Source organism: Nanorana parkeri, unplaced genomic scaffold (genome assembly GCF_000935625.1).
Source record: "Nanorana parkeri isolate BGI_ZX_2015 unplaced genomic scaffold, ASM93562v1 scaffold1037, whole genome shotgun sequence".
Taxonomy (NCBI): domain Eukaryota; kingdom Metazoa; phylum Chordata; class Amphibia; order Anura; family Dicroglossidae; genus Nanorana; species Nanorana parkeri.
Genome location: NW_017307305.1, coordinates 315841 through 339041, shown reverse-complemented (window position 1 = coordinate 339041; position 23201 = coordinate 315841). Strand labels below are relative to the sequence as shown.

General features: G+C 44.6%; 1 protein-coding gene across 1 annotated transcript in view; it reads left to right on the top strand.

The window, feature by feature from the left end:
• The window catches only part of SCNN1A (sodium channel epithelial 1 alpha subunit), an 82870-nt gene extending 77753 nt beyond the window's left edge, over positions 1 to 5117 (top strand). Inside the window, exon 13 of the mRNA XM_018567372.1 lies at positions 4557 to 5117. Within this exon, the coding sequence (XP_018422874.1) occupies positions 4557 to 4952 (396 nt within the window). The 3' untranslated portion in view covers positions 4953 to 5117. The remainder of the gene's footprint in view (positions 1 to 4556) is intronic.
• The last annotated feature ends 18084 nt before the right edge of the window (positions 5118 to 23201 follow it).

Here is a 23201-nt window from a genome sequence, read left to right as displayed (position 1 = left end):
ACAGCTGGCTCTGCCTCTAGATAGGCAGAGCCAGCTGTCACTCAGGCAGCTGGGCGGATCCCGACATCTACGTCGGGATCCGCTCCGGCTGCGGCGTCTCAGTATACCGCGAGCTGCAGCTCGCGGTATACTGAGCTTAGGGTAACGGGAGGACGCTAGTTTGTGTCCTCCCGTTACCCTAAGGAGAACTATGGGGAAAAATACTGACCCCATAGTTCTCCTTTAATGTGCTGTGATTTCACAATTCACTTTTTTTTGTTCACAGGGGAAGTTTGTCTACAACGTATGCACTGCAGAACTGAGCTATCAGCCTGACAGCCCTGGGTCCTGCTCTGCATTGACTTATGAATAATAACCGCTATTGTAGCTCCATTCATATATTACTCTGGGGCTGGGTTCACACCTGGGCGTTTTTCAGCGCTGATCGAAGCGCTGAAAAACGCTCAGCAAGTGAAATCCCATAATTGCCTATGGGCAGGGTTCCCACCTGGGCGTCTTTCAGCCCGTGGAAAACGCGCTGAAAAACGCCATACGCCCAAACAAGTACAGGAGCTTCTTTGGGGCGTTTTTCCGCGCGTATCCATTAGTATTCCCGAGTGTGGCTCGGGGTTAACAAAGCGGTAAACCCCGAGCCACACTCGGGGATACAGCGTAGGACTTACCTTGTCAGCGATCCCCGCTGTGTCCTTCGGCCGCTGACGACTTCCGGGTTCCGTCCCTTGCGAGCGGCTGCGTCGCAGGGGGGCGGAACCGGCGGGAAGTTTTAAAAAAAAAACCCTGAAAAAAAGATACAGAAAATAAAGGAAAAAAAATTAAAAATCATACCGCCAGGGAGGTATAAAAACGAGCGTCGAACGCGCGTTTCACTGAACGAAAAAAAACGTGCTAAAAAAACGAGCAGAAAAAACGTGCCTATGGCGTAAACCCAGCCTTATGTGTAGATAAAAAATATAAACAAAAAAACTTTTTTAAACCAATATTTGAGTCCCTTATTAATCCTTAGGAAACCCCAAATTAGTTTTTATGAGCTCATTCTTTTCCTTCTTTTTTGGCTGATTTTTTAAATTATTTATATGGAAACTTTCAAGATTTGCGTACGTTTGTGTTTGTAGCGCCAAATAATTTTTTTTTACAATTGAGTTGCAATTTGGAAACCTCTTGAGTGCCAGAGGACATTGTCCCGGAATTTGCGGTGAAGAAAATCAGGCATATATTGCGACTTCTCTCACCTCTTGAAAATAGTCCCCTAGGTATTTTAAAGAGTAACCCCGGGGATTTCTTTAATTAACCCTTGCAGTGAGGCTACCCACGCAGTGCAAGGGTTAAGTGCTTGTTTTTTGCCTAGGGGGTGAAGATAAAGAAGACATACTCACCTGATCCTCGGCCCCACCTGGCTGCTAGACCGTTCTCTGCAGCCTCTTTTTTCCCCAGGCTCCGGCGGTCTAAGGACCCGTGATGTCATCACATCTAATACAGGTTCATTAGACAAGAAGACGCCAAGGGACATACCACAGCCAAAGCGAAAGGGTAGAGAGGTGATTGCTGTCTGCCACAGGACTGAGGATTGGGTGAATACATCTTCTGTATTTTTGCCCCAAGACAGAAACGACCACTTAACCCTTGCGGTTCCGGTGCAGCCCCCGCTGCAAGCGTTAGGTTGAAACAATCCTCAAGTTCTATTTCTTAACCTTTTCTCAAGTCAGTTTTGTATGTTTGCCAAAGGGAAGCAGTTCCGTGAAGGAAGAAAGTAAAATCATTTTTTTCCCTTCCTGTTGAAGTGTAAACGATGCGATAAGTCTCGTCAATGATTGCTGGTGGCAATGTCAGGCTGTCTTTCATCATATGAAGAGGGTGTTGAGTGAAAGAGTTACAGAGGAGATATAGGTGAAAGGTGAAAACAATGTATGTGAAAGGACATTGTGAAAAGTGAAACATTGTGACCATACCAGTTCTGGTGAGAAGGGACTATAGGGATTAAAGAGTCCTCCAGCTGAATCGGTGTATAGCACGGTGAAGTCTTCTTAGAACAGAAGGTATCACATGACTCATTTCATCACATATCCCCAAAATTAAGAGGATTTTTCCTCATTTCACTGGGTGGAGCAGTGTCGGATTAAGAGCATCATGGGCCTGGTGCTGTCGGAAGGCAGCAGAGGCGGCTCTCTAATTAGGCGGCTGCTCGCTCCTGGGGTCTCCTCGCTTATTAGAGAGCCTCTGGTGCCTCTGGTTGATTGTGTTCAGCCTGGCTGGCCCAGATTGCCATTGGGCATACCAAGGTGATCCGGGCTGGCTGTGCCTATATTAGCCTATAGTAGCCCCTATGTTAATCTGGCCCTAGGGTGGAGCTATGCAAATTATTGTTTTACACCCCAAAAAGCCAAACACACCGCCAGAACTGCTAGTGTATAATACAAATATAATGGAATATTATAGAGTCGGTTATTCCAAGCTGCACACAGCTATTTTTCTTTTTGAAGTTCCACGGTGTGTGCATCGTAAAAACCCCTGTGACAGTGAAATCACCACACACAAAATAGTGCACAAGGGTGCTGGTTATCTTCCGAAGAAGAGGGCTACACTATCTCTGAACCAGTGGCGTAACCAGAGTTATTGGCGCCCCCCCCATATTATATAAACATCCACTAGAACTGTACCCCCCACCCCCACACATATATATCATCTGACAGGCGCAAGGCACTCTAGTCCACCTAGCGGATAAGCCGGGCAGACCCAGGACCTTAGGGACTTGCCAAAGCTGGTCCTCCAAGTACTAGGGGATTCCCTGAAGAGAGACACCAGAGTGGGGGAAGGAAAAAGACCAGTGAAGGCCAAACATCCTCCTTCTCAACATCTGGGCAGGCACACGAAAGACCTGTAACTTCCGTCGCCTGTGGAGTGAAAGTGCTTGTGCAAAAAATAAGTGTTAAGGACACAGCAGGTCTTGTGGCCCGTATTAAAATTCTTCCAGACTTGCCAGAAGGGCTGCCTAAGAGGCGTGTGCAAGGAAAGCAATATAGTGATGTGACCATGTGCCAGGTGCCACACTGTGGGGCCCCATACCCAGTGTGTTTCTCTGGCGCCTATGGGACACCAACCTCAGGGGGTACATTACCGGGAGCACCTTGTGCTTCCAGCCCCTGGCAAGACAAGGACAGCCCTATTCCTATCAGAAGGTATTAGCATGGGACGAGTTCCTGCCTACAACTTGGGACCAGTCTGGTGCACCACGCCAGAATCAGAACAGGAGGAAAAGGAAACCCCCGTAGCATCCTGTGATGGACTACAATCTCAATATGAATTAGTACACTAAATGTGAGATTGTTTCCCAGACAATCAGAAAGCTGGGCGGCAAGTCATTACACGGAAGTATCAGCAAGTATCGGGAGCATCGGGAGCATTTGGGCGTATTTTATTTCACAATATGTTCCCAAATTTAAAAAAATCATTGATACTTCACCTCCTAAATGCAGCTAAGAGCCTTATCCTCAAATATTGGAAAGTCTCTAGACCACTACCAGTGGCTGAATGGATATTGTGAGCAAATAGGATACGTCTGATGGGAGAGACTATGAAACTTATTGCAATACTTGGCGAGCTGGCTACATAATTAAAACTCAGATTTCAGTTAACCTGAGAAATGGTTTCATATCTGAGACAAACAGTCTCAGAACATGTTACATTATATACTTATCAACATGGATATGATATGGCCTAAATCAGTGGTTCTCAACCTATGTAATCTCAGGACCCACATTTGTCCTTGGTCATTAAGTCGCGACCCAAGTTGCACTGTGCACACACACTCAGACATTCTCACACGCACATACACACTCCAAAACAAATTATATATTTTTTGAAGATTCACCCAGTCTCCCTACCTTATGAGAACTGGAGTGGATCCTCCACTCCAGTTCTCCAGATTGTTTGTACAGCTCCCTTGCCCGCCCTGTAGAGGTGCCAGGAGCCAGAATGTGACGCCAGTCCTGTCAAGTCACCTCTACAGGGTACATATGGGAGCTGTAAGAAATGCACATATGGATGGAGCTCCCTTATGGCCATAATTCCAGCCCAACTCAAGCTGACCTGCAGGACTGGGCAGAATATTTTAAATGCCTGCTCGGCACGAGAACTGAATGTGATGCGGGGGAGGCTGAGGAGTGTCTCACCTAGATAAGTGGAAGGCATGTGGCGACCCACTGAACATGGGGCCGCGACCCACTTTTGGGTCACGACCCACCAGTTAAGGGCCTAAATAAACAGGGGTCATTGTATGACTGGTGACCCATATATTAGAACAGAAATATAACCCCTCTCCATACCTAATGTTACATTTTCTGTTGAGAAATCACACTACCCTTGATGTAAGTTTTGTTTATTGTGTGAATAAAAAGGTAATAAAACTTTATTAATAGGAAAAATGTAAAACAGTTCCAAGTCAACAACAAAGACACTTGATGTATGACCCTTGACACTTGATGTATGACCCTTGGCGTATCTTGGGTACATAATTTTCCAGCTGTCCACAGTACTAATATTGTGTCTTCTTGTCTTTTCAGATGGTGACGCTGTTGTCACTGTGTGGCAGCCAGTGGAGCCTTTGGTTTGGCTCCTCTGTCCTTTCGGTGGCGGAAATGGGTGAGTTGGTTATCGATGTAGTTATAATCAGTGTGATCATCCTCCTTCAGCGTTACCGCAACCGCAAGACACCATCTGTAGAAGACACAGGGAGCGATCCACCCCCCGACCCCTCTTTTGGACCAACCGAACGAAGAAGCAGTCACATGCCACACAACATCCCCTGCCAGACCCAAATGAGTGTGGTGGCCGACATCACTCCCCCGCCGGCCTACGAGACCCTCGATCTCAGCTCTCTGGGAGGTGGGTCCTCTCGATCATCCAGCATTCGAAGCCACGTGTCTCAACGTAGAAATTCTGGCTGGAGAGGCGAATGAGGAGAGGGGTGATTACAAGCAGAGTATGAAATGAGTGCACAATGGGTGGTGTGAACTGAGAGAGTATGAGGGGAAAATATCACGACTGCACACAAGAAAGGAAAACAAATTGACCTAGTTTCTCTTTGTAGTGGAAGAAAAATTACATGGTCATTAGGTTAAAAACAAAGTACACTGCTCTGGTATTTAACCTACACTGTCCTACATTTAAGCTTATTATTAGAACTTACATTGGGTCATCATGTATGGCTTGGTTCACTGCTTCATACAATACATACAGTATGACAATAATTAAACACTGTACAATGCAACCTATGACCCCAAACTAAAAATGCCGTTATACATGTGTATGCAGTAGCCTATATGCAGAAAATTGTAATGTCATGCAACTGGAACAAACCATAGCAGAGCCATCTCAAATTCTGATTAAGTAAGACTAGCATGAGAACACATGGGGGTGGGGCACTGATATACAGAGATAAAACACTGAACGACCACTTCACTGATAATAGATGAATTCTTATTGGTTGATGTTCATTTCCAGTCGTATTGCATTGCCCTTTGCCTTATTAAAGGTTACTTGATTTCTGTATTTCTATCTAAAAATGTGACATTTCATAAGCCTTGTGTTAGAAATCATAATGAATGAAAGTGTCAAGATGAGCCTCTTCAATATGAGAACTACTGCTTTGAAACAAGACATTTTCTAAGCACCAATGCCTTTTAAAAGAATCACGGTCTTTCATAACTTAGTACAAGTGCATAAAGAGTTTACCGTCATAGCCCAGTGGGCTGCCAAATCCAGCTAACACGTTAAATGCCTTTGAAAAGACTTTGAAATGTTATTACCTGAAAATCACCATTAAAAACGCATACATAACAGATTCAGTCCCGGCTTCTATACGGAGTAATCAGAAACCAAAAATCAAACCTTACATGAACCCTTGCTTGCTAAAGAAGGCTCCACTGGTGACCACACAAACTGAGCCTGTCAATCAGTGAATTCATATTTATCAGGGCACATTCACACCACATGCAGATCATCTCCAGACCAGACCAGATTGTTTCTGGACCCAAAATGTATCCTAATGTATCCTTATGTTATTTCTGGCCTCTGTTCACACCAGCGCAGTCCGTTCCAGACCAGAAAAATACTGCATCTCTCATTTTGTCTGGTCTGGAATGCACTGGAACTGCGGGCAGGTTGACACCATTTTCCGAACCAGATCTGGTCCGGAAAATGGTGTCAACCTGCCCTTAGGGCCTGTGCCGATGGGCTTTGGACTTGTGTTAAGAGCACTAGTTTGACATCAGTTAAATGTTCCTGAGATCATATAGAAAACATTGACCATTGCTTTTGACCTGCAGTTGACCACCTGACCTGCATCAAGCTGTGTTTTGTATTCTAATAGACTTGCATGGGAATGCAACACCTGTGTGGTGTGAACAAAAGAACCCCAACACAGGCCCTTATACATACAAGATGACTATGTTAGGGCATGTGTTAGGCTTCTCCCCTCTGTGTGGTTGCCCGGGGTCTTTGCTTGACCGTGTGTTTTTTTTATCGAAAACTCTGTCTAGCCACAAACTTTCAAGCCACATCTCAGAATGACTGTTCTTCTCTTTAGACTCTGTCTTTGTTGTTTTTGCATACGAAAGCATGGTGTCTGCTGGTCGGGAAATTTTCCAACATGTTGTAAAAAGTTCCCGTGGGATAACGGTCGCCTGCAGCCACTAGATTTAAAAAGTTACAAAATCAAGAGCCTTGCTTTTATTTATTAAAGTTTTAATGAGCACTATAAAAAGTCATCATAGTTCAAGCTCTGCGGATAAAATGGTCTAGAGCCTCATCTAGACATCCGTTGGATTAATTGGCAAACATTCTCAGCATATCTAGTAAAAGTTCCTGAAATTCTAAGAATTGCCAAAAAATATGTCCTTACCTGAGCCAAATATTTCCAGAGACACTCCAATTACATACATGTAAGGGCAGAGCACCTTGGCAATGTCTAGGGCCTGGAACAGTCCTGCCAGTTGTTAGACCAGTTAGTATGGCTGGTGGGGTAAAAGTTTTATTTCGGTCTGTAGGTAATAACATGGGACACATAGTAAAGATACATAGGTCAAATATAATTTTTAGAAAATAGGTCAAACATCTGATTTTGTTAAATGTCTTTATATAGTTTAAGATTAAGAAGAAGAGGTCAATCACTAGTTTTATAGTTTAGATTTCAATCATAAATTCTAAATAATGATTGTTTGCATTATTATTTGTATCTATTGTTTTAGATTCGATAGTAGATTATCTTTATCTGTAAATTGTTACAACAATGGAACCTCCAATGTGTTTGTTCAGCTGAAGCCACAAAATGCCACCGTTAACAGGGGTCCTTAGAGCGACTCATCGAGCACCAAACTCAGCTTGCCAATAAGTGTTCTCTGAAAAGAAGAAAGGAAGTAATTTTCCTGCTGGTTGCACCACCAAACATTGCCCCATTGAAGAGAAATCCCCAACAGAAGCTCTCTTAGAAATCGACTGTAGCAACCCCCTGAACCCCTAAGCCTTGACAGGGTACCAGAAGCAGAATGGGCTAGCATTTCTCCTCTGGGTCTGGTTCTCTGCAGTAGAGGAGCAATGTTAACAAACAGACGCCAGTCACTTTTACATGCAAGCAAAGAGTTTATTGACTTTTACTCAACACTATTGTGTGTTAGGGATCAGAACACCTATGGACCGGCAGACTCCCGAAGAGAGGGACAAAAAAGTATTTACATCCTCTACAGATCCTGACTCGGGATTCTGTGAAATCAGCTGCTGGCTGTAAGATACTGGATGCTGCATCTAAAAAACTCATTGGGGAGAATTCATCTTACTTCAGTCAAGGACCAAGCTTCTCAGGTAACCCCTTCAGGCTGAAGTTCCTCCATAGTATCTCAGTCCCCTGGCTCTACATACCAGGCCTTAAACCAAGGCCTCGTCCAAGCACAAGGCAGGCAGGAGTCCTAGGAGGATAAGACATAAAACTGCATCCATTCCCCAGGCAGAAGGCCCGGGGGGAAGGCTGACTTCCCAAGGTCACTCTTGAATATTTATACCTTCTCCCAGCCTGCACCACTGGCAATACACCTCCTAGTGATTGGCCAGGAAGGTATAAACATTCATAACTCTGATTATTACAGAATCTCACACTATTGCCAGGGATAGTCCCCAGTATCAGGCAAAAGCAAACAATGACTAGAGTCTTGGAGAGACTCATGAGAGCCAGACTATCAATCAGACTCTGGCGGACTACAGTCCAACAGCCTTTAAATTTAAATATACGTTCCTGTTTAGGGCATGGTGGCTACATGACCCTTCTGGGAATGTAGATCTTCTGGTCCCCCACTACATTCATTGGTTCCTCCTGTCAACCCCCATGTGTGCTGAAGTGACAGAAGTGGGGGGAACCACTATAGTCAGGGATCTCTCTCTCTCTGAGTAGGGTTCGGTAACACTGCTGGCAGGAGAGGTAAGTATTTACTTTCTTCTTTTAATTGAGCACTTTTATGGGCAAGTTGAGTTTGGCAACACAATCCATTTAAACAGACACTGTGCCCATCCAGGGAAAATGATGGTGTCAGTGTAAAGCCACCACACGACCCATAATGCTCACCTTTCCATTGATCCCTCACCACTCCTTCATAAGTCTCGGCACAAAGCGCCCATTGCTTCTGGGTATAGAGAACCATGCAACCTCCTCCCAGATGCAGTGGTCAATTACTAGGCCCGAACACTGCTACATGATGGAGAGGGAGCAGTCACTATTCCCTCTAGACTCAACATCAGCCAACACTGGGTAGTTGGGTGGCAGCTTCAAAGGTTGAATGAGCATTAGGGTACTGCTAGAGAGATAAGTATCAGTGGGTCAGTGGGGGTTGCCCTGAATAAGCAAAGCAAGAGAGTCTCTTTAATAGAACCTGTGAGCGCCCATGGAAGAGGAAGTCATTTTGATTTTTGTATGAATTAATGCAAAATAAATTAAAGGGAGAAATGAAAGCTGAACTCAAATCAAACATCTACATAACACGGTGAATCACATATAAGGCAGCTGCTTTACCTTCCAAAGCATTTGTATTTCTGTCCATCCCAGGCCTGAGATTTGCACAAGACAGCCAGGGCTACCATTGAGAAATACAGTGTTGTCCTCTCTCCACCAATAGCCTGCTGAGTGGACAGTGAAGTAGCAGCAGCAGCAGACTGATGAAGTGCCCTCTCTGCTCATCCAGTTCTCGCCTCCTATCAGCATGTTCCTTGTTAGCATATTTGCATGCGTCCTCCCAGTGCCCTGCCCCCACTTCCTAAAAAAAGTAATCTAAGGATTTATTAAATAATATAAAAAGCTTCATTCATTTGTGTCTTTCCTATGTGCTTAGAGTTCAGCTATAATTGGCTTGCGGAGGGAACATGTGATTAATCATTGATTCATGAACCTATTCAATTACTGCAATTCTGTGGCATCAGTCTGTAAAATTAATTGGCATAATATTGACTTCTCAAGAAGTCAGAGTCACGTACCAGAGCTGCTTTCACTTTGCACATTGGCTGTAGCCTCACTTCACTGTATTAGGCGTATTCATCTACACTACAATAATCCGTGTTATTGTATCTTTTATGTTTATTGCTGGGCTTGCACTTTTTTGTTCACTGTAGCTGTTTGGTTGATATATGTGTGGTGATGATAGGTTCCAGCATCATGTATTTCTAACTGCAATATATCGCTATAAATACGTCACAAGTATTTTAAATGCCAATTCAGCGTGTGCGCCTAACGGTGGCTTCTCACCTACGGTTCATGACCTAGAAAACAGCTGCCCTGCGTTTAGCTCAGACCACGGGTTTCCTCTTTAAAAGGTACAAATTTCCTACTAGCTGTGTTTTGCTGGTGTGCTAATTAATTAGGCGGCTCTGCCCTGTATGTAGACTGCAGATGCGTGAGTCCACCCAGAAGCTGACATTTCATTTATAGGAGGATGCATGTAGGTGGAATAATCCTCTGCCTATTTCATACCGGGTCACCGCAACCCTGAAAGAGAAGCAGTCACTAGCGGGCATTTGTTACCATAGGAATATACACACTTATAATATTACAGCTTTTTCTATCAGAGCAAAGGCTGTAATATTATATATTAGGGACGCACCCATACCGGTTTTTCAGTATTGAATACGAGTACACATATTTTTTTTTTGCTGTATTTGCCGACATCGAATACCGATACCAGAGGTACCATTAAGGAAGCCGTGCGGAGTGTAATGACTCGCCGCCTGGCTTCTCGATTAGCCGGGAAGCCGTCTCCATGCTCCCTTGTCACCAGGTAACGAGGAACCATGGAGCCGTCTTTCTGGCCAGTCAGGAAGCTGGGGGGCGGATAATGACTTACCGCCCAGCTTCCCAATTGGCCAGCTTCCCAACTAATCAGGAAGTCTGGGAGCGAGTCATTACATGCCGCCCGGCTTCCTGATTGGCCAGGAAGCCAGCTCCATTCTCCCTGGTGACCTTCCTATAAGCTTCCTTATACCGGAAGTTCCGTTATCGGGATAAGCATTGGGAGCATTTGGGCGAGTATGTGTAATTACCTAAATACTCCATATCGGCACTGATACCGATACTAGTATCAGTATCGGTGCTTCGCTAATATATATATGCCACCCCCCTGTAACTATACATGCCACTCGAGCCAGCCACATGATAACATCAAAGTGACAGAGACGCCTTCTTCCCTTAACATAGACGTGAGATGGGAGAACCCAGTACTGATGACACAACACATCATACAGTGTAGATCCCTGAGAGCACACCCCGCCATCGGTCACGGTTCTTCCACTCGCAACACATTGCCAAACTAATACCAGGCCCGAAATCACAACAAGACCATATAACATTGCAACATTACAAAATTCCAAAATAAAGCAGGCGGAGGAAAGAAAACCTTTATATAAAAAATAACTGTCCAAAAAAAACCCCAACAAAGGGAAACAAAAAATGGGAGAAAGGAAAAGAAACAATTGGGGATAAAAATGTGGTCCACCCAAAAAGTATCACGATCGGATACCACACATCAATAAACTCTAAAAACACTGCTGTACCATTAAAAATACCTGGAACTTTCAAGAAGAAACCAAAGATCCTAATAAAGATCCTAATTGACAAGATCCTAATAAAGTTCCTAATAAAGATCCTAATTGATAAAGACCCTAATAAAGATCCTAATTGACAAGATCCTAATAAAGATCCTAATTGACAAGATCCTAATAAAGATCCTAATTGACAAGATCCTTAAGGTGGCCATACACTCTACAACCATCTGAAGAGAAATCCCCAACAGAAGCTCTCTTAGAAATCGACTGTAGCAACCCCCTGAACCCCTAAGCCTTGACAGGGTACCAGAAGCAGAATGGGCTAGCATTTCTCCTCTGGGTCTGGTTCTCTGCAGTAGAGGAGCAATGTTAACAAACAGACGCCAGTCACTTTTACATGCAAGCAAAGAGTTTATTGACTTTTACTCAACACTATTGTGTGTTAGGGATCAGAACACCTATGGACCGGCAGACTCCCGAAGAGAGGGACAAAAAAGTATTTACATCCTCTACAGATCCTGACTCGGGATTCTGTGAAATCAGCTGCTGGCTGTAAGATACTGGATGCTGCATCTAAAAAACTCATTGGGGAGAATTCATCTTACTTCAGTCAAGGACCAAGCTTCTCAGGTAACCCCTTCAGGCTGAAGTTCCTCCATAGTATCTCAGTCCCCTGGCTCTACATACCAGGCCTTAAACCAAGGCCTCGTCCAAGCACAAGGCAGGCAGGAGTCCTAGGAGGATAAGACATAAAACTGCATCCATTCCCCAGGCAGAAGGCCCGGGGGGAAGGCTGACTTCCCAAGGTCACTCTTGAATATTTATACCTTCTCCCAGCCTGCACCACTGGCAATACACCTCCTAGTGATTGGCCAGGAAGGTATAAACATTCATAACTCTGATTATTACAGAATCTCACACTATTGCCAGGGATAGTCCCCAGTATCAGGCAAAAGCAAACAATGACTAGAGTCTTGGAGAGACTCATGAGAGCCAGACTATCAATCAGACTCTGGCGGACTACAGTCCAACAGCCTTTAAATTTAAATATACGTTCCTGTTTAGGGCATGGTGGCTACATGACCCTTCTGGGAATGTAGATCTTCTGGTCCCCCACTACATTCATTGGTTCCTCCTGTCAACCCCCATGTGTGCTGAAGTGACAGAAGTGGGGGGAACCACTATAGTCAGGGATCTCTCTCTCTCTGAGTAGGGTTCGGTAACACTGCTGGCAGGAGAGGTAAGTATTTACTTTCTTCTTTTAATTGAGCACTTTTATGGGCAAGTTGAGTTTGGCAACACAATCCATTTAAACAGACACTGTGCCCATCCAGGGAAAATGATGGTGTCAGTGTAAAGCCACCACACGACCCATAATGCTCACCTTTCCATTGATCCCTCACCACTCCTTCATAAGTCTCGGCACAAAGCGCCCATTGCTTCTGGGTATAGAGAACCATGCAACCTCCTCCCAGATGCAGTGGTCAATTACTAGGCCCGAACACTGCTACATGATGGAGAGGGAGCAGTCACTATTCCCTCTAGACTCAACATCAGCCAACACTGGGTAGTTGGGTGGCAGCTTCAAAGGTTGAATGAGCATTAGGGTACTGCTAGAGAGATAAGTATCAGTGGGTCAGTGGGGGTTGCCCTGAATAAGCAAAGCAAGAGAGTCTCTTTAATAGAACCTGTGAGCGCCCATGGAAGAGGAAGTCATTTTGATTTTTGTATGAATTAATGCAAAATAAATTAAAGGGAGAAATGAAAGCTGAACTCAAATCAAACATCTACATAACACGGTGAATCACATATAAGGCAGCTGCTTTACCTTCCAAAGCATTTGTATTTCTGTCCATCCCAGGCCTGAGATTTGCACAAGACAGCCAGGGCTACCATTGAGAAATACAGTGTTGTCCTCTCTCCACCAATAGCCTGCTGAGTGGACAGTGAAGTAGCAGCAGCAGCAGACTGATGAAGTGCCCTCTCTGCTCATCCAGTTCTCGCCTCCTATCAGCATGTTCCTTGTTAGCATATTTGCATGCGTCCTCCCAGTGCCCTGCCCCCACTTCCTAAAAAAAGTAATCTAAGGATTTATTAAATAATATAAAAAGCTTCATTCATTTGTGTCTTTCCTATGTGCTTAGAGTTCAGCTATAATTGGCTTGCGGAGGGAACATGTGATTAATCATTGATTCATGAACCTATTCAATTACTGCAATTCTGTGGCATCAGTCTGTAAAATTAATTGGCATAATATTGACTTCTCAAGAAGTCAGAGTCACGTACCAGAGCTGCTTTCACTTTGCACATTGGCTGTAGCCTCACTTCACTGTATTAGGCGTATTCATCTACACTACAATAATCCGTGTTATTGTATCTTTTATGTTTATTGCTGGGCTTGCACTTTTTTGTTCACTGTAGCTGTTTGGTTGATATATGTGTGGTGATGATAGGTTCCAGCATCATGTATTTCTAACTGCAATATATCGCTATAAATACGTCACAAGTATTTTAAATGCCAATTCAGCGTGTGCGCCTAACGGTGGCTTCTCACCTACGGTTCATGACCTAGAAAACAGCTGCCCTGCGTTTAGCTCAGACCACGGGTTTCCTCTTTAAAAGGTACAAATTTCCTACTAGCTGTGTTTTGCTGGTGTGCTAATTAATTAGGCGGCTCTGCCCTGTATGTAGACTGCAGATGCGTGAGTCCACCCAGAAGCTGACATTTCATTTATAGGAGGATGCATGTAGGTGGAATAATCCTCTGCCTATTTCATACCGGGTCACCGCAACCCTGAAAGAGAAGCAGTCACTAGCGGGCATTTGTTACCATAGGAATATACACACTTATAATATTACAGCTTTTTCTATCAGAGCAAAGGCTGTAATATTATATATTAGGGACGCACCCATACCGGTTTTTCAGTATTGAATACGAGTACACATATTTTTTTTTTGCTGTATTTGCCGACATCGAATACCGATACCAGAGGTACCATTAAGGAAGCCGTGCGGAGTGTAATGACTCGCCGCCTGGCTTCTCGATTAGCCGGGAAGCCGTCTCCATGCTCCCTTGTCACCAGGTAACGAGGAACCATGGAGCCGTCTTTCTGGCCAGTCAGGAAGCTGGGGGGCGGATAATGACTTACCGCCCAGCTTCCCAATTGGCCAGCTTCCCAACTAATCAGGAAGTCTGGGAGCGAGTCATTACATGCCGCCCGGCTTCCTGATTGGCCAGGAAGCCAGCTCCATTCTCCCTGGTGACCTTCCTATAAGCTTCCTTATACCGGAAGTTCCGTTATCGGGATAAGCATTGGGAGCATTTGGGCGAGTATGTGTAATTACCTAAATACTCCATATCGGCACTGATACCGATACTAGTATCAGTATCGGTGCTTCGCTAATATATATATGCCACCCCCCTGTAACTATACATGCCACTCGAGCCAGCCACATGATAACATCAAAGTGACAGAGACGCCTTCTTCCCTTAACATAGACGTGAGATGGGAGAACCCAGTACTGATGACACAACACATCATACAGTGTAGATCCCTGAGAGCACACCCCGCCATCGGTCACGGTTCTTCCACTCGCAACACATTGCCAAACTAATACCAGGCCCGAAATCACAACAAGACCATATAACATTGCAACATTACAAAATTCCAAAATAAAGCAGGCGGAGGAAAGAAAACCTTTATATAAAAAATAACTGTCCAAAAAAAACCCCAACAAAGGGAAACAAAAAATGGGAGAAAGGAAAAGAAACAATTGGGGATAAAAATGTGGTCCACCCAAAAAGTATCACGATCGGATACCACACATCAATAAACTCTAAAAACACTGCTGTACCATTAAAAATACCTGGAACTTTCAAGAAGAAACCAAAGATCCTAATAAAGATCCTAATTGACAAGATCCTAATAAAGTTCCTAATAAAGATCCTAATTGATAAAGGCCCTAATAAAGATCCTAATTGACAAGATCCTAATAAAGATCCTAATTGACAAGATCCTAATAAAGATCCTAATTGACAAGATCCTAATACAGATCCTAATTGACAAGATCCTTAAGGTGGCCATACACTCTACAACCATCGCAAGACCTTAGTCTTGCGATGGTTGTACAGGGATTAAAAAAACGTACGATCTGACTATCTTGGACAGGCAGATCGCACTCTCGATCATCGCAAGCCCGCCCCCCTGAGGGGCGGGCTTCCAATGACCGCAATGCTGAACGGGCAGTGTGCGCGTGCGCACACCGGCCCGTTCGGCATTTGTCTTCCGAGCACCGTTCTAACCAGTGCATGGTTTTCGAACATGCTGGTTCGACGGAAGACGTGCGACCGTACAGTAGAAATGGTCGCACGTCTCCGTTCACACTGCTCGATTCTCGAACGATCGCGGGATTTCACGCGATTCTCGTACGAGAATCGAGCAGTGTATGGGCACCTTTATAAAGATCCTAATTGACAAGATCCTAATAAAGATCCTAATTGACAAGATGCTAATAAAGATCCTAATTGACAAGATCCTAATAAAGATCCTAATTGACAAGATCCTAATTGTCAAAGAACCTAATAAAGATCCTAATTGACAAGATCCTAATAAAGATGTTGTGTCATATTCCCTACTTGGAATGTTGGGTTTTAATGTCTCCAATATCTTTATCCACGTCACTTCTTTCTTTAAAGTGCAACTGAACCCAAAATGTTTTGCTTAGCTTTGGATGGAGTAGAGAGGGATTACAACCTCTGCCAGGTCAGGTTTTTATTGCTGTCTGTGTCCCTGTTAGGAGGATTCGCCCTCTCTATGTGTCCTGGTGAACATTATCACTGAAAGTGAAAGACAATTTCTAATTTTGAGTTGTCATCAGAACAGGAAAAGATGGGAAATCTTCCAATGGGGAAACGAGTTCTGATGACCTCCAGGAATATCCCTCTTTTTGAAGGGATTTCCTCTCACTTCCTGTTGTGTTCTTTTGGACAGGAAGTGAAGGGAAATCTTCCCACTGACACAGAGAAGGTGAAAAAAAGTTGACAGGAGTATAACCCTCAATAAAAAAAAAGGTTTTGGCTTCGGTTTTAAGAACAATTTCTCCAGGTCACCTTCATATCCCAGATAGACCTGACACTCCATGACTCACACACAGGCATAGATATGAATGAAATGTATGATTGGGTTGTTTCTTTGTGCAATCATTCCTCATAAAACACTACGCAAGCTGAAGCAATCACATTATGTCCTGGTAATGTGTGGAGCATAATTGAAAGTATTTTTAGATTAATTTTCAGTGACGCTTTGGGAGTGTCTCTCAGTGACTCACAGGAAAGGTTGGGATAGAAGAACCTGAATTAACAGGTAGAAATCTGGATACTATGAAGTGAACGTCAAGTCAAGAACTTTTTTTTAGCATTGAATGGAATGGGGAAGGATGAGAACACATCTTGGGAATTTACTGCAATCCAGGATGCCATTAAACTGGCCATACATGATTGGCTGTGGTCACCGTTCAGCCAACAATTTCCACCCGGCTCCTTCTATTTTTCAATCTAAGTTTTGCCAATGGGGCCACTCACGGGTCGCGTTTCGGACAGTTTACAGGAACGTTCCCAAATTAAACCCATACATGGCCAGCTTTAGAGAGAACTTCACTTCCTGTCCTTCTGAAAACATTTTACCAGGCACGAAGTGAGGGAAAACTCTGCAACATGGATACAAGCAGACAAAATCCGACAGGGGTTCTAGCTGTCCCCTACTCTATTTAAATACTAATTTTTAATTTTCCATTGCTGTTGCAGAGTTCCCCTCACTTCCTGTTTGGTAAAACATTGCCAAGTAGGGATGAGCTCAGGTTTGGACACGATCCAAGCCTGAGCTCCTCCGAACACCGAAGGAGCTCCTCCCGAACTGGAAAGGAAGTTTCTTCCATGCCACCCAATCATGGAAGGAGCTTGATGTAAGCAAAGGGATGGGGTGCAGTGACATCATTGCCCTTATATGGCTACATGGCTACATGTGGCCATATATGATCAATGAGGTCAGCACAAGCATCCCGTCCCTTTGTTTATATTCATCTTTGAGGTGGGTATTGCCCTGACCAGCAGCTGATTGGGAGGGAGACCCATGTAGCTTCCATGTTTATATGAGGTCAGATTCAGCTGGGGTTCGGTCCAAACCTGAGCTCATCCCTAATTGTCAGCAGGACAGGAAGTGATAGGAAATCTCTCTAACAACGCCCCAAATAGCAGTAAAACCTGACAGGAGTTTAACCTTTCCCTCTCTCTATCCAAAAGGAAGAAAAAAGGTTTTAATATACAGTATGTGACTACATTTTAAGACCGGGGGAATTTCCTGGGACAACATTTTCCTTATAGTCTATATAGTACACTCTTACTATTGTAATCACAGATAAGCTAATCGTGGTACTGTAATGTAATCAAATAAAATATCAACCAGAATGTATGAATAAAACCGATCTTATATGCAAACATTCCGAGTGGACGTCTCTTATTTATTGCACCTGTAGAAGAAAAACGTATTGGGTGTGAATGGCCCAATGGCGGCAATGCTGCCATTTTTACATGGTGTGAACTGTGAATGTCTGCTGGCGCGCCTCTAACAGTCACGTATGGAAGAATACTAAAAACTAGAATCGGTATGTGACCTCTCCTCCTACTCTGCATGTCATAGCTGAATAAGTGTGAACAAGGGGGGGAAAAAAGCTTTGCTCCAGTGGTGCAATACGAGCTGTTCTTGATTTGCACAAGTTGTGTTGTAAAGAACGATAACATTTTTTGGGGGGGTGTGTGAGGATTCGCTTCAAATGGTAGCGCATTCAGTACACTTCCACGCGTAAACACGTTCTTTTTAGGGCGTCCTGCCCACTTTTATTTAAACATTCCCATAAGATTTTCCCTCACAGGGGTTTCTCCAACAAGTTAAACACAAAATGTAACATTTGCCTTCAGCAATATAACATTTTTCAGTCTCACCGACTTCAGGTTGGTCCTTTAACTTAAATGTCCACTGGCCACACAGGCCGTATTCAAAGGGCTTGCCACACAGGCTTGTCTTTTCACCACACAGGAGGACTGCTCGTTTGCCACACAGGCAGATTGCCACACAGGCTGTCTGCTCCCCAGTCCACCAGACACACAGTCTGGTTCTAGGGTGGGGGCTCTTCTCTTAGGAGGCTGGGACTTCTTGTAGAGGCCCTAACAAGCCAGCGAGCTTCAGCTGGGCTTGTTACCTCAAAGCCTCTAGCCCTCTCAGCTCTTCCCCCTAGAGGACAAGCTTTTGTATAACACCTGAACCTGGCATATACATCTCTGCCATCCTGGCTAGACCTAGACCTTTGTATCAGCCTGCTGCCACAGGTGTTAAACCTAGATCAGCCTTTCTGAACCAGGGACCCCTGACACAACGGGGGGCTTTCTGGCTTTGGCGATGGTAGGACTCTGAAGGAGGAACTCTGATGTAAAAGGGGGGATTTCAATATGAAAGGGGGGATCTGATATAAACGGGGGGTAACATAAAGGGGGGGGGGCTCTGATGTGAAAAGGGGCTTCTACTGTAAAGACAAAACAGAATAAATGGTAACTAGCACTCCAAGTTTTCTTCAAAACCATGCGTGGCAATGTTTCGGAACCTGTACGGTCCATTTATCAGGCAAACAAAAGTGATGAACTGATGAAGGGACCAGACAGGTTCCGAAAACGTGATATGGCCTGCTAGAATGAATAAAAGGATTTCGTTTTGAAGCAAACTTGGAGTTGACCATTTATTCTGTTTTGAAAGTATTTGGCTGTGCCATACGCGGCCACTTCAGCACCCACCCACCACCCTAAGATGGGGCTACTGATGTGAAGGGAGGGGGTTCCTAATTTGAAGGATGGACGTGTTTTTGCTTGGTACCCCCTCCCTTACATTTTAAACTGGGGTGTCTTGAGATGTTGCATACTTTTTAAGGGTGCTGTGAGTGAAAAAAGGTTGATAACCACCAACTGTCTTATTGCTACATATCTGGTATCCTTTCTCTAATAAAACAAAAGAAGAACACTTCCTGGTTCCTGTGAGAAACACCGGAGGCTCCTTGCACCCATACAGCAGTAGACCCGCAATGAGCACCTTTCAACTCCTCTGCTCCTAGGTCTTCACTGTCTGATGACCACTATCACAGGGACTAGAACTCCAGGAAATCCCAAAATTTGAGAACAGGACTAGAGTGTAAATGTTCCAATGGGGACATCGGTTCCAGTGCCAATTGTCATTTCTTCTTTCCGGTGACAGCTTTCATCCATTTGCGTCTACATGACAGACAGTCAAGGTAGGTTTCCCTCAATGAGCACCATCAACTCCTCTGTTCTTCAGTTTTCACGGCCTGATGACATCTATCACAGGGACTAAAAATCCAGGAAATCCAAAAATTTGAGAACAGGAATAGAGTGTAAATCTTCCAATGGGAACGTGTGTTCCAGTGCCAAATGTTATCCTGTTTTTCCAGTGACAGCTTTAATTTCCTTTTGTGTTTACATGACAGAAAGTTAAGGTAAGTTTCCACAATGAGAAATAATCCTTTATCCATTTCCTACTCTAACCAAAAAAAAGTTTTTGCTTTGGCTATACTTCACGCTGTGTAGCTGGGTCACCTCCCCAACCCCAGCCTGTGATTGGGCCATAAGATGAATGAGGGAACAGCAGCAGACCAGTGAGGTTATCTTTAAAGATCCTGCTCTTTGCTCTACCAATCTGAGTTCTGTCGTGTGAAGGATTATAAGAAGCGGATATCCAGATAGATTCAGGGATTTTTATTGGCTACATTCCAAAAATATATTTTGTTTTTCAATAATACATCAACTGAATTAATTGGTGTTTATATGTCTGAAGTTCAGTGATATTTTGATGATTTGTTGCAGCTATTTGTGGATTTTATAGGCACAGGTATTTATAATGTTTATTCCAGGTTAATTATGATCTGCTGTGCTGAGTTCCCGGGTCTGTACACCTGCTGTTCACACTATGAGGATTTCCCATCATCCCTGTGCTGAGTTCCTGGGTCTGTACACCTGCTGTGCCCATTATGAGGAGCTCCCATCATCCCTGTGCTGAGTTCCCGGGTCTGTACACCTGCTGTTCCCATTATGAGGAGCTCCCATCATCCCTGTGCTGAGTTCCTGGGTCTGTACACCTGCTGTGTCCATTATGAGGGGTTTCCACCTTCCCTGTGCTGAGTTCCTGGGTCTGCACACCTGCTGTGCCCATGTTATGGAGAATGTGACATTAAGAGCTGGAACACACAAAGGTTGGGGAGAACACCCAAGACTCCCAGGTGAACAGGAGCAGAATCATTGGGAATTACGACAGGGAGATCTTGCCTTTGGAGTACCCAAGACACTCAGGAAGCCCGGAGCTGAGCCAACCCATCAAGCTCTATTATTATGAATTGTATTATCATTAATAAAGCAGAAGTACATATCATTGGTGCGGGTGAGCATTTGCCTCAATCTGTGGTTATATTAGCAGATCATGGCATGTACCTACCTCCCTCTATGTCATCCTCCAGCAATCATGATCCAGGCACCTATCACCAGGATGTCCTCCACCACTACCATCTCCACCACCAATTCTTCTGCATCCCATGGCAGTTCTCTGCGGTCTCTGAGGGGCCACTGATGACGTAACGCCTGAACATGCATTTGCATTGTCCCTGGCTCCTGAGCTGAGGGTGTACATTGCACGGCGCATTCACCATACGGCATACACAGAAAATAAAAATGTGCTATGGGAAAATAGAATGACATTTTTTGGCAGAAGAGACTTTGCGTGTCCCCTCTGCCAAAAATCGCCACTACCCTGAAAGATTTTATATTTAGAATTTAATTCCGCCTTCAATTGATGTCTGGCGACCATATGGATGGTGTTTTTCTATTTGGGTCTTCAGTTTTTCTTCATGGTCATATCTTCTGTGACTGGCTCTACCCAAATTAAAATGCCACTTTTTCCTAGACCAGGGGTGACCAAAACTCCGGCCCCCCAGCTGTGGTGAAACCACAAATCCCATCAAGTATCTGCCTCTGGGAGTCATGCCTGTGGCTGTCAGAGTCCTGCACTGTCTAATGGGGATATGTAGTTTCACTACAGCTGGGGGGCCAAACTTTGGCCAAACTTGAGGCAGCATCTCTTTGGTTCACGTGGGTGGGACTGCAGGCAGAGCGGCATATTTGCAGTGTGCTTGCTGCCCCCTTTCCCGCCAGAGCATCTCGGGTTGCTAAGAGCTGGGTGGGGAGATGTGTAAGGGCCATATACATCATTCCCCAGCTCTTAGCAATCTGGAAGACTCTGGCCGGCGTTCCACCCACCTCCTGGTAACCTGTAAGGCCAGAGCCGGGCCCCCCCACCCCGGTGGAACGTGCACCACCAGCATCACTTCCCTAATCCCCCCCAAAAAAAGTACCTTCTATACCTACCCCCCCTCACCTCATGTGGCAAAAAGGCTAGAGATGCGCCCAGGGCCGGATTTACTCTGTCTGTTGCCCCAATGCCAGGTTCCTCAATGCGCCCCCCCCCCACCCCGGATATAGGCCACATATAAGTGATCTCAGCAACATCGCCGAGACCACTTGTACAAAACAAGCAGCGGCTTGCCTGCTGTACTTTTAGCCCTGCTTGCCCAAAGCAGGGCTAAATGTAGAAGACTACTACCCGCCCAGCGCCCAAAACTGCATGTCCCGGGCATCGGGAGATAGGAATTCCACACCCCTGCTGCCCCTCTACTCCCTGCTGTTCCCTGGTGGCCACAGATGTGTCTATAAACGACTGATATTTATGCAATTGATCCAATACATATCGATGGCGATCGAGAGACCAAAGAGTAAACTTCAGTCAATGCACCATAAATACAAAGGCAGCTTTCCATCAATCTGCCGCAAAAAACGGTTGCAATTGATCAATGTTCGATCGCATTACATATGCGATCTCCAATTAGGCGGATCGGAAATTTTAAAAAAGGGCCGAAAGTCGGACGACCGATTTTTGATCCATCTGCCCCGATTGACCCATACCGATCAAAACTAGTACAACAGGTTGAAGGACGATCATGAGCGGCCATGTCCAGAAAAAGATCGCGTGCCATTAATCGGTTCGCAGATGGATCTACACTGAGTGTCCAGATTATTATGACCACCCCATCAGTACTTGGTTGGGCCACGAGATGACTTCGTTGGTCCGCCTTGTGACTCCACGAGATGAAGAAAGGTGATGCGAGGAATCTGACACTGCACTGTTGCCCTTCTGTTGTCTTGTACCAGTCTTGCCCCTCCCCCTTTCTGCCCTAACATTGACAAGTCGCTGACGGCCACAATTCGCACGTTCAGACCCAGATTTTCAGCTGACAGTCCGGTCTTTAAACACTTTAACAACAGCTGCTCTTGAACATTTAACGAATTCTGCTGTTTTGCTGATACTCGCTCCATGGCTCCGAGCGCCAACAATCATCCCACATTCAAAGGCTGTTAAATCGCATTGTTTCCCAGTATCTTCAGAAACAAATCACTTCTACTGTCGTGGTAAACAACCTGCTTCCCTATTTACAGGTGAAACTCGAATAATTAGAATATCATGCAAAGTTCATTTATTTCACTAATGCAACTTAAAAGGTGAAACTAATATATGAGAGAGACTCATTACATGCAAAGCAAGATAGTTCAAGCCGTGATTTGTCATCATTGTGATGATTATGGCTTACAGCTCATGAAAACCCCAAGAACCCCAAATCCACAACCTCAAAAAAGTAGATTATTACATGCAATCAATAAAACAAGGATTGTACATAGAACAATATCGGACCTCTGAAAAGTACAAGCATGCATATGTACTCAGTACTTGGTTTGGGCCCCTTTTGCAGCACTTACTGCAATTACTTTTGCACGATATTCTAATTATTCGAGTTTCACCTGTATAATGGTCTGGCCCTCTAGCAACTTCAGCACAAAATTATAGCTTGCCTACAAACGTCAGGTGGTCATAATAATCTGGCCACTCAGTATATATAATAATCTGGCCACTCAGTGTATATATTTATTGACACCTTTGTGGTCGCCATTAATAGCGAATCATCTAAACTAGAAATAA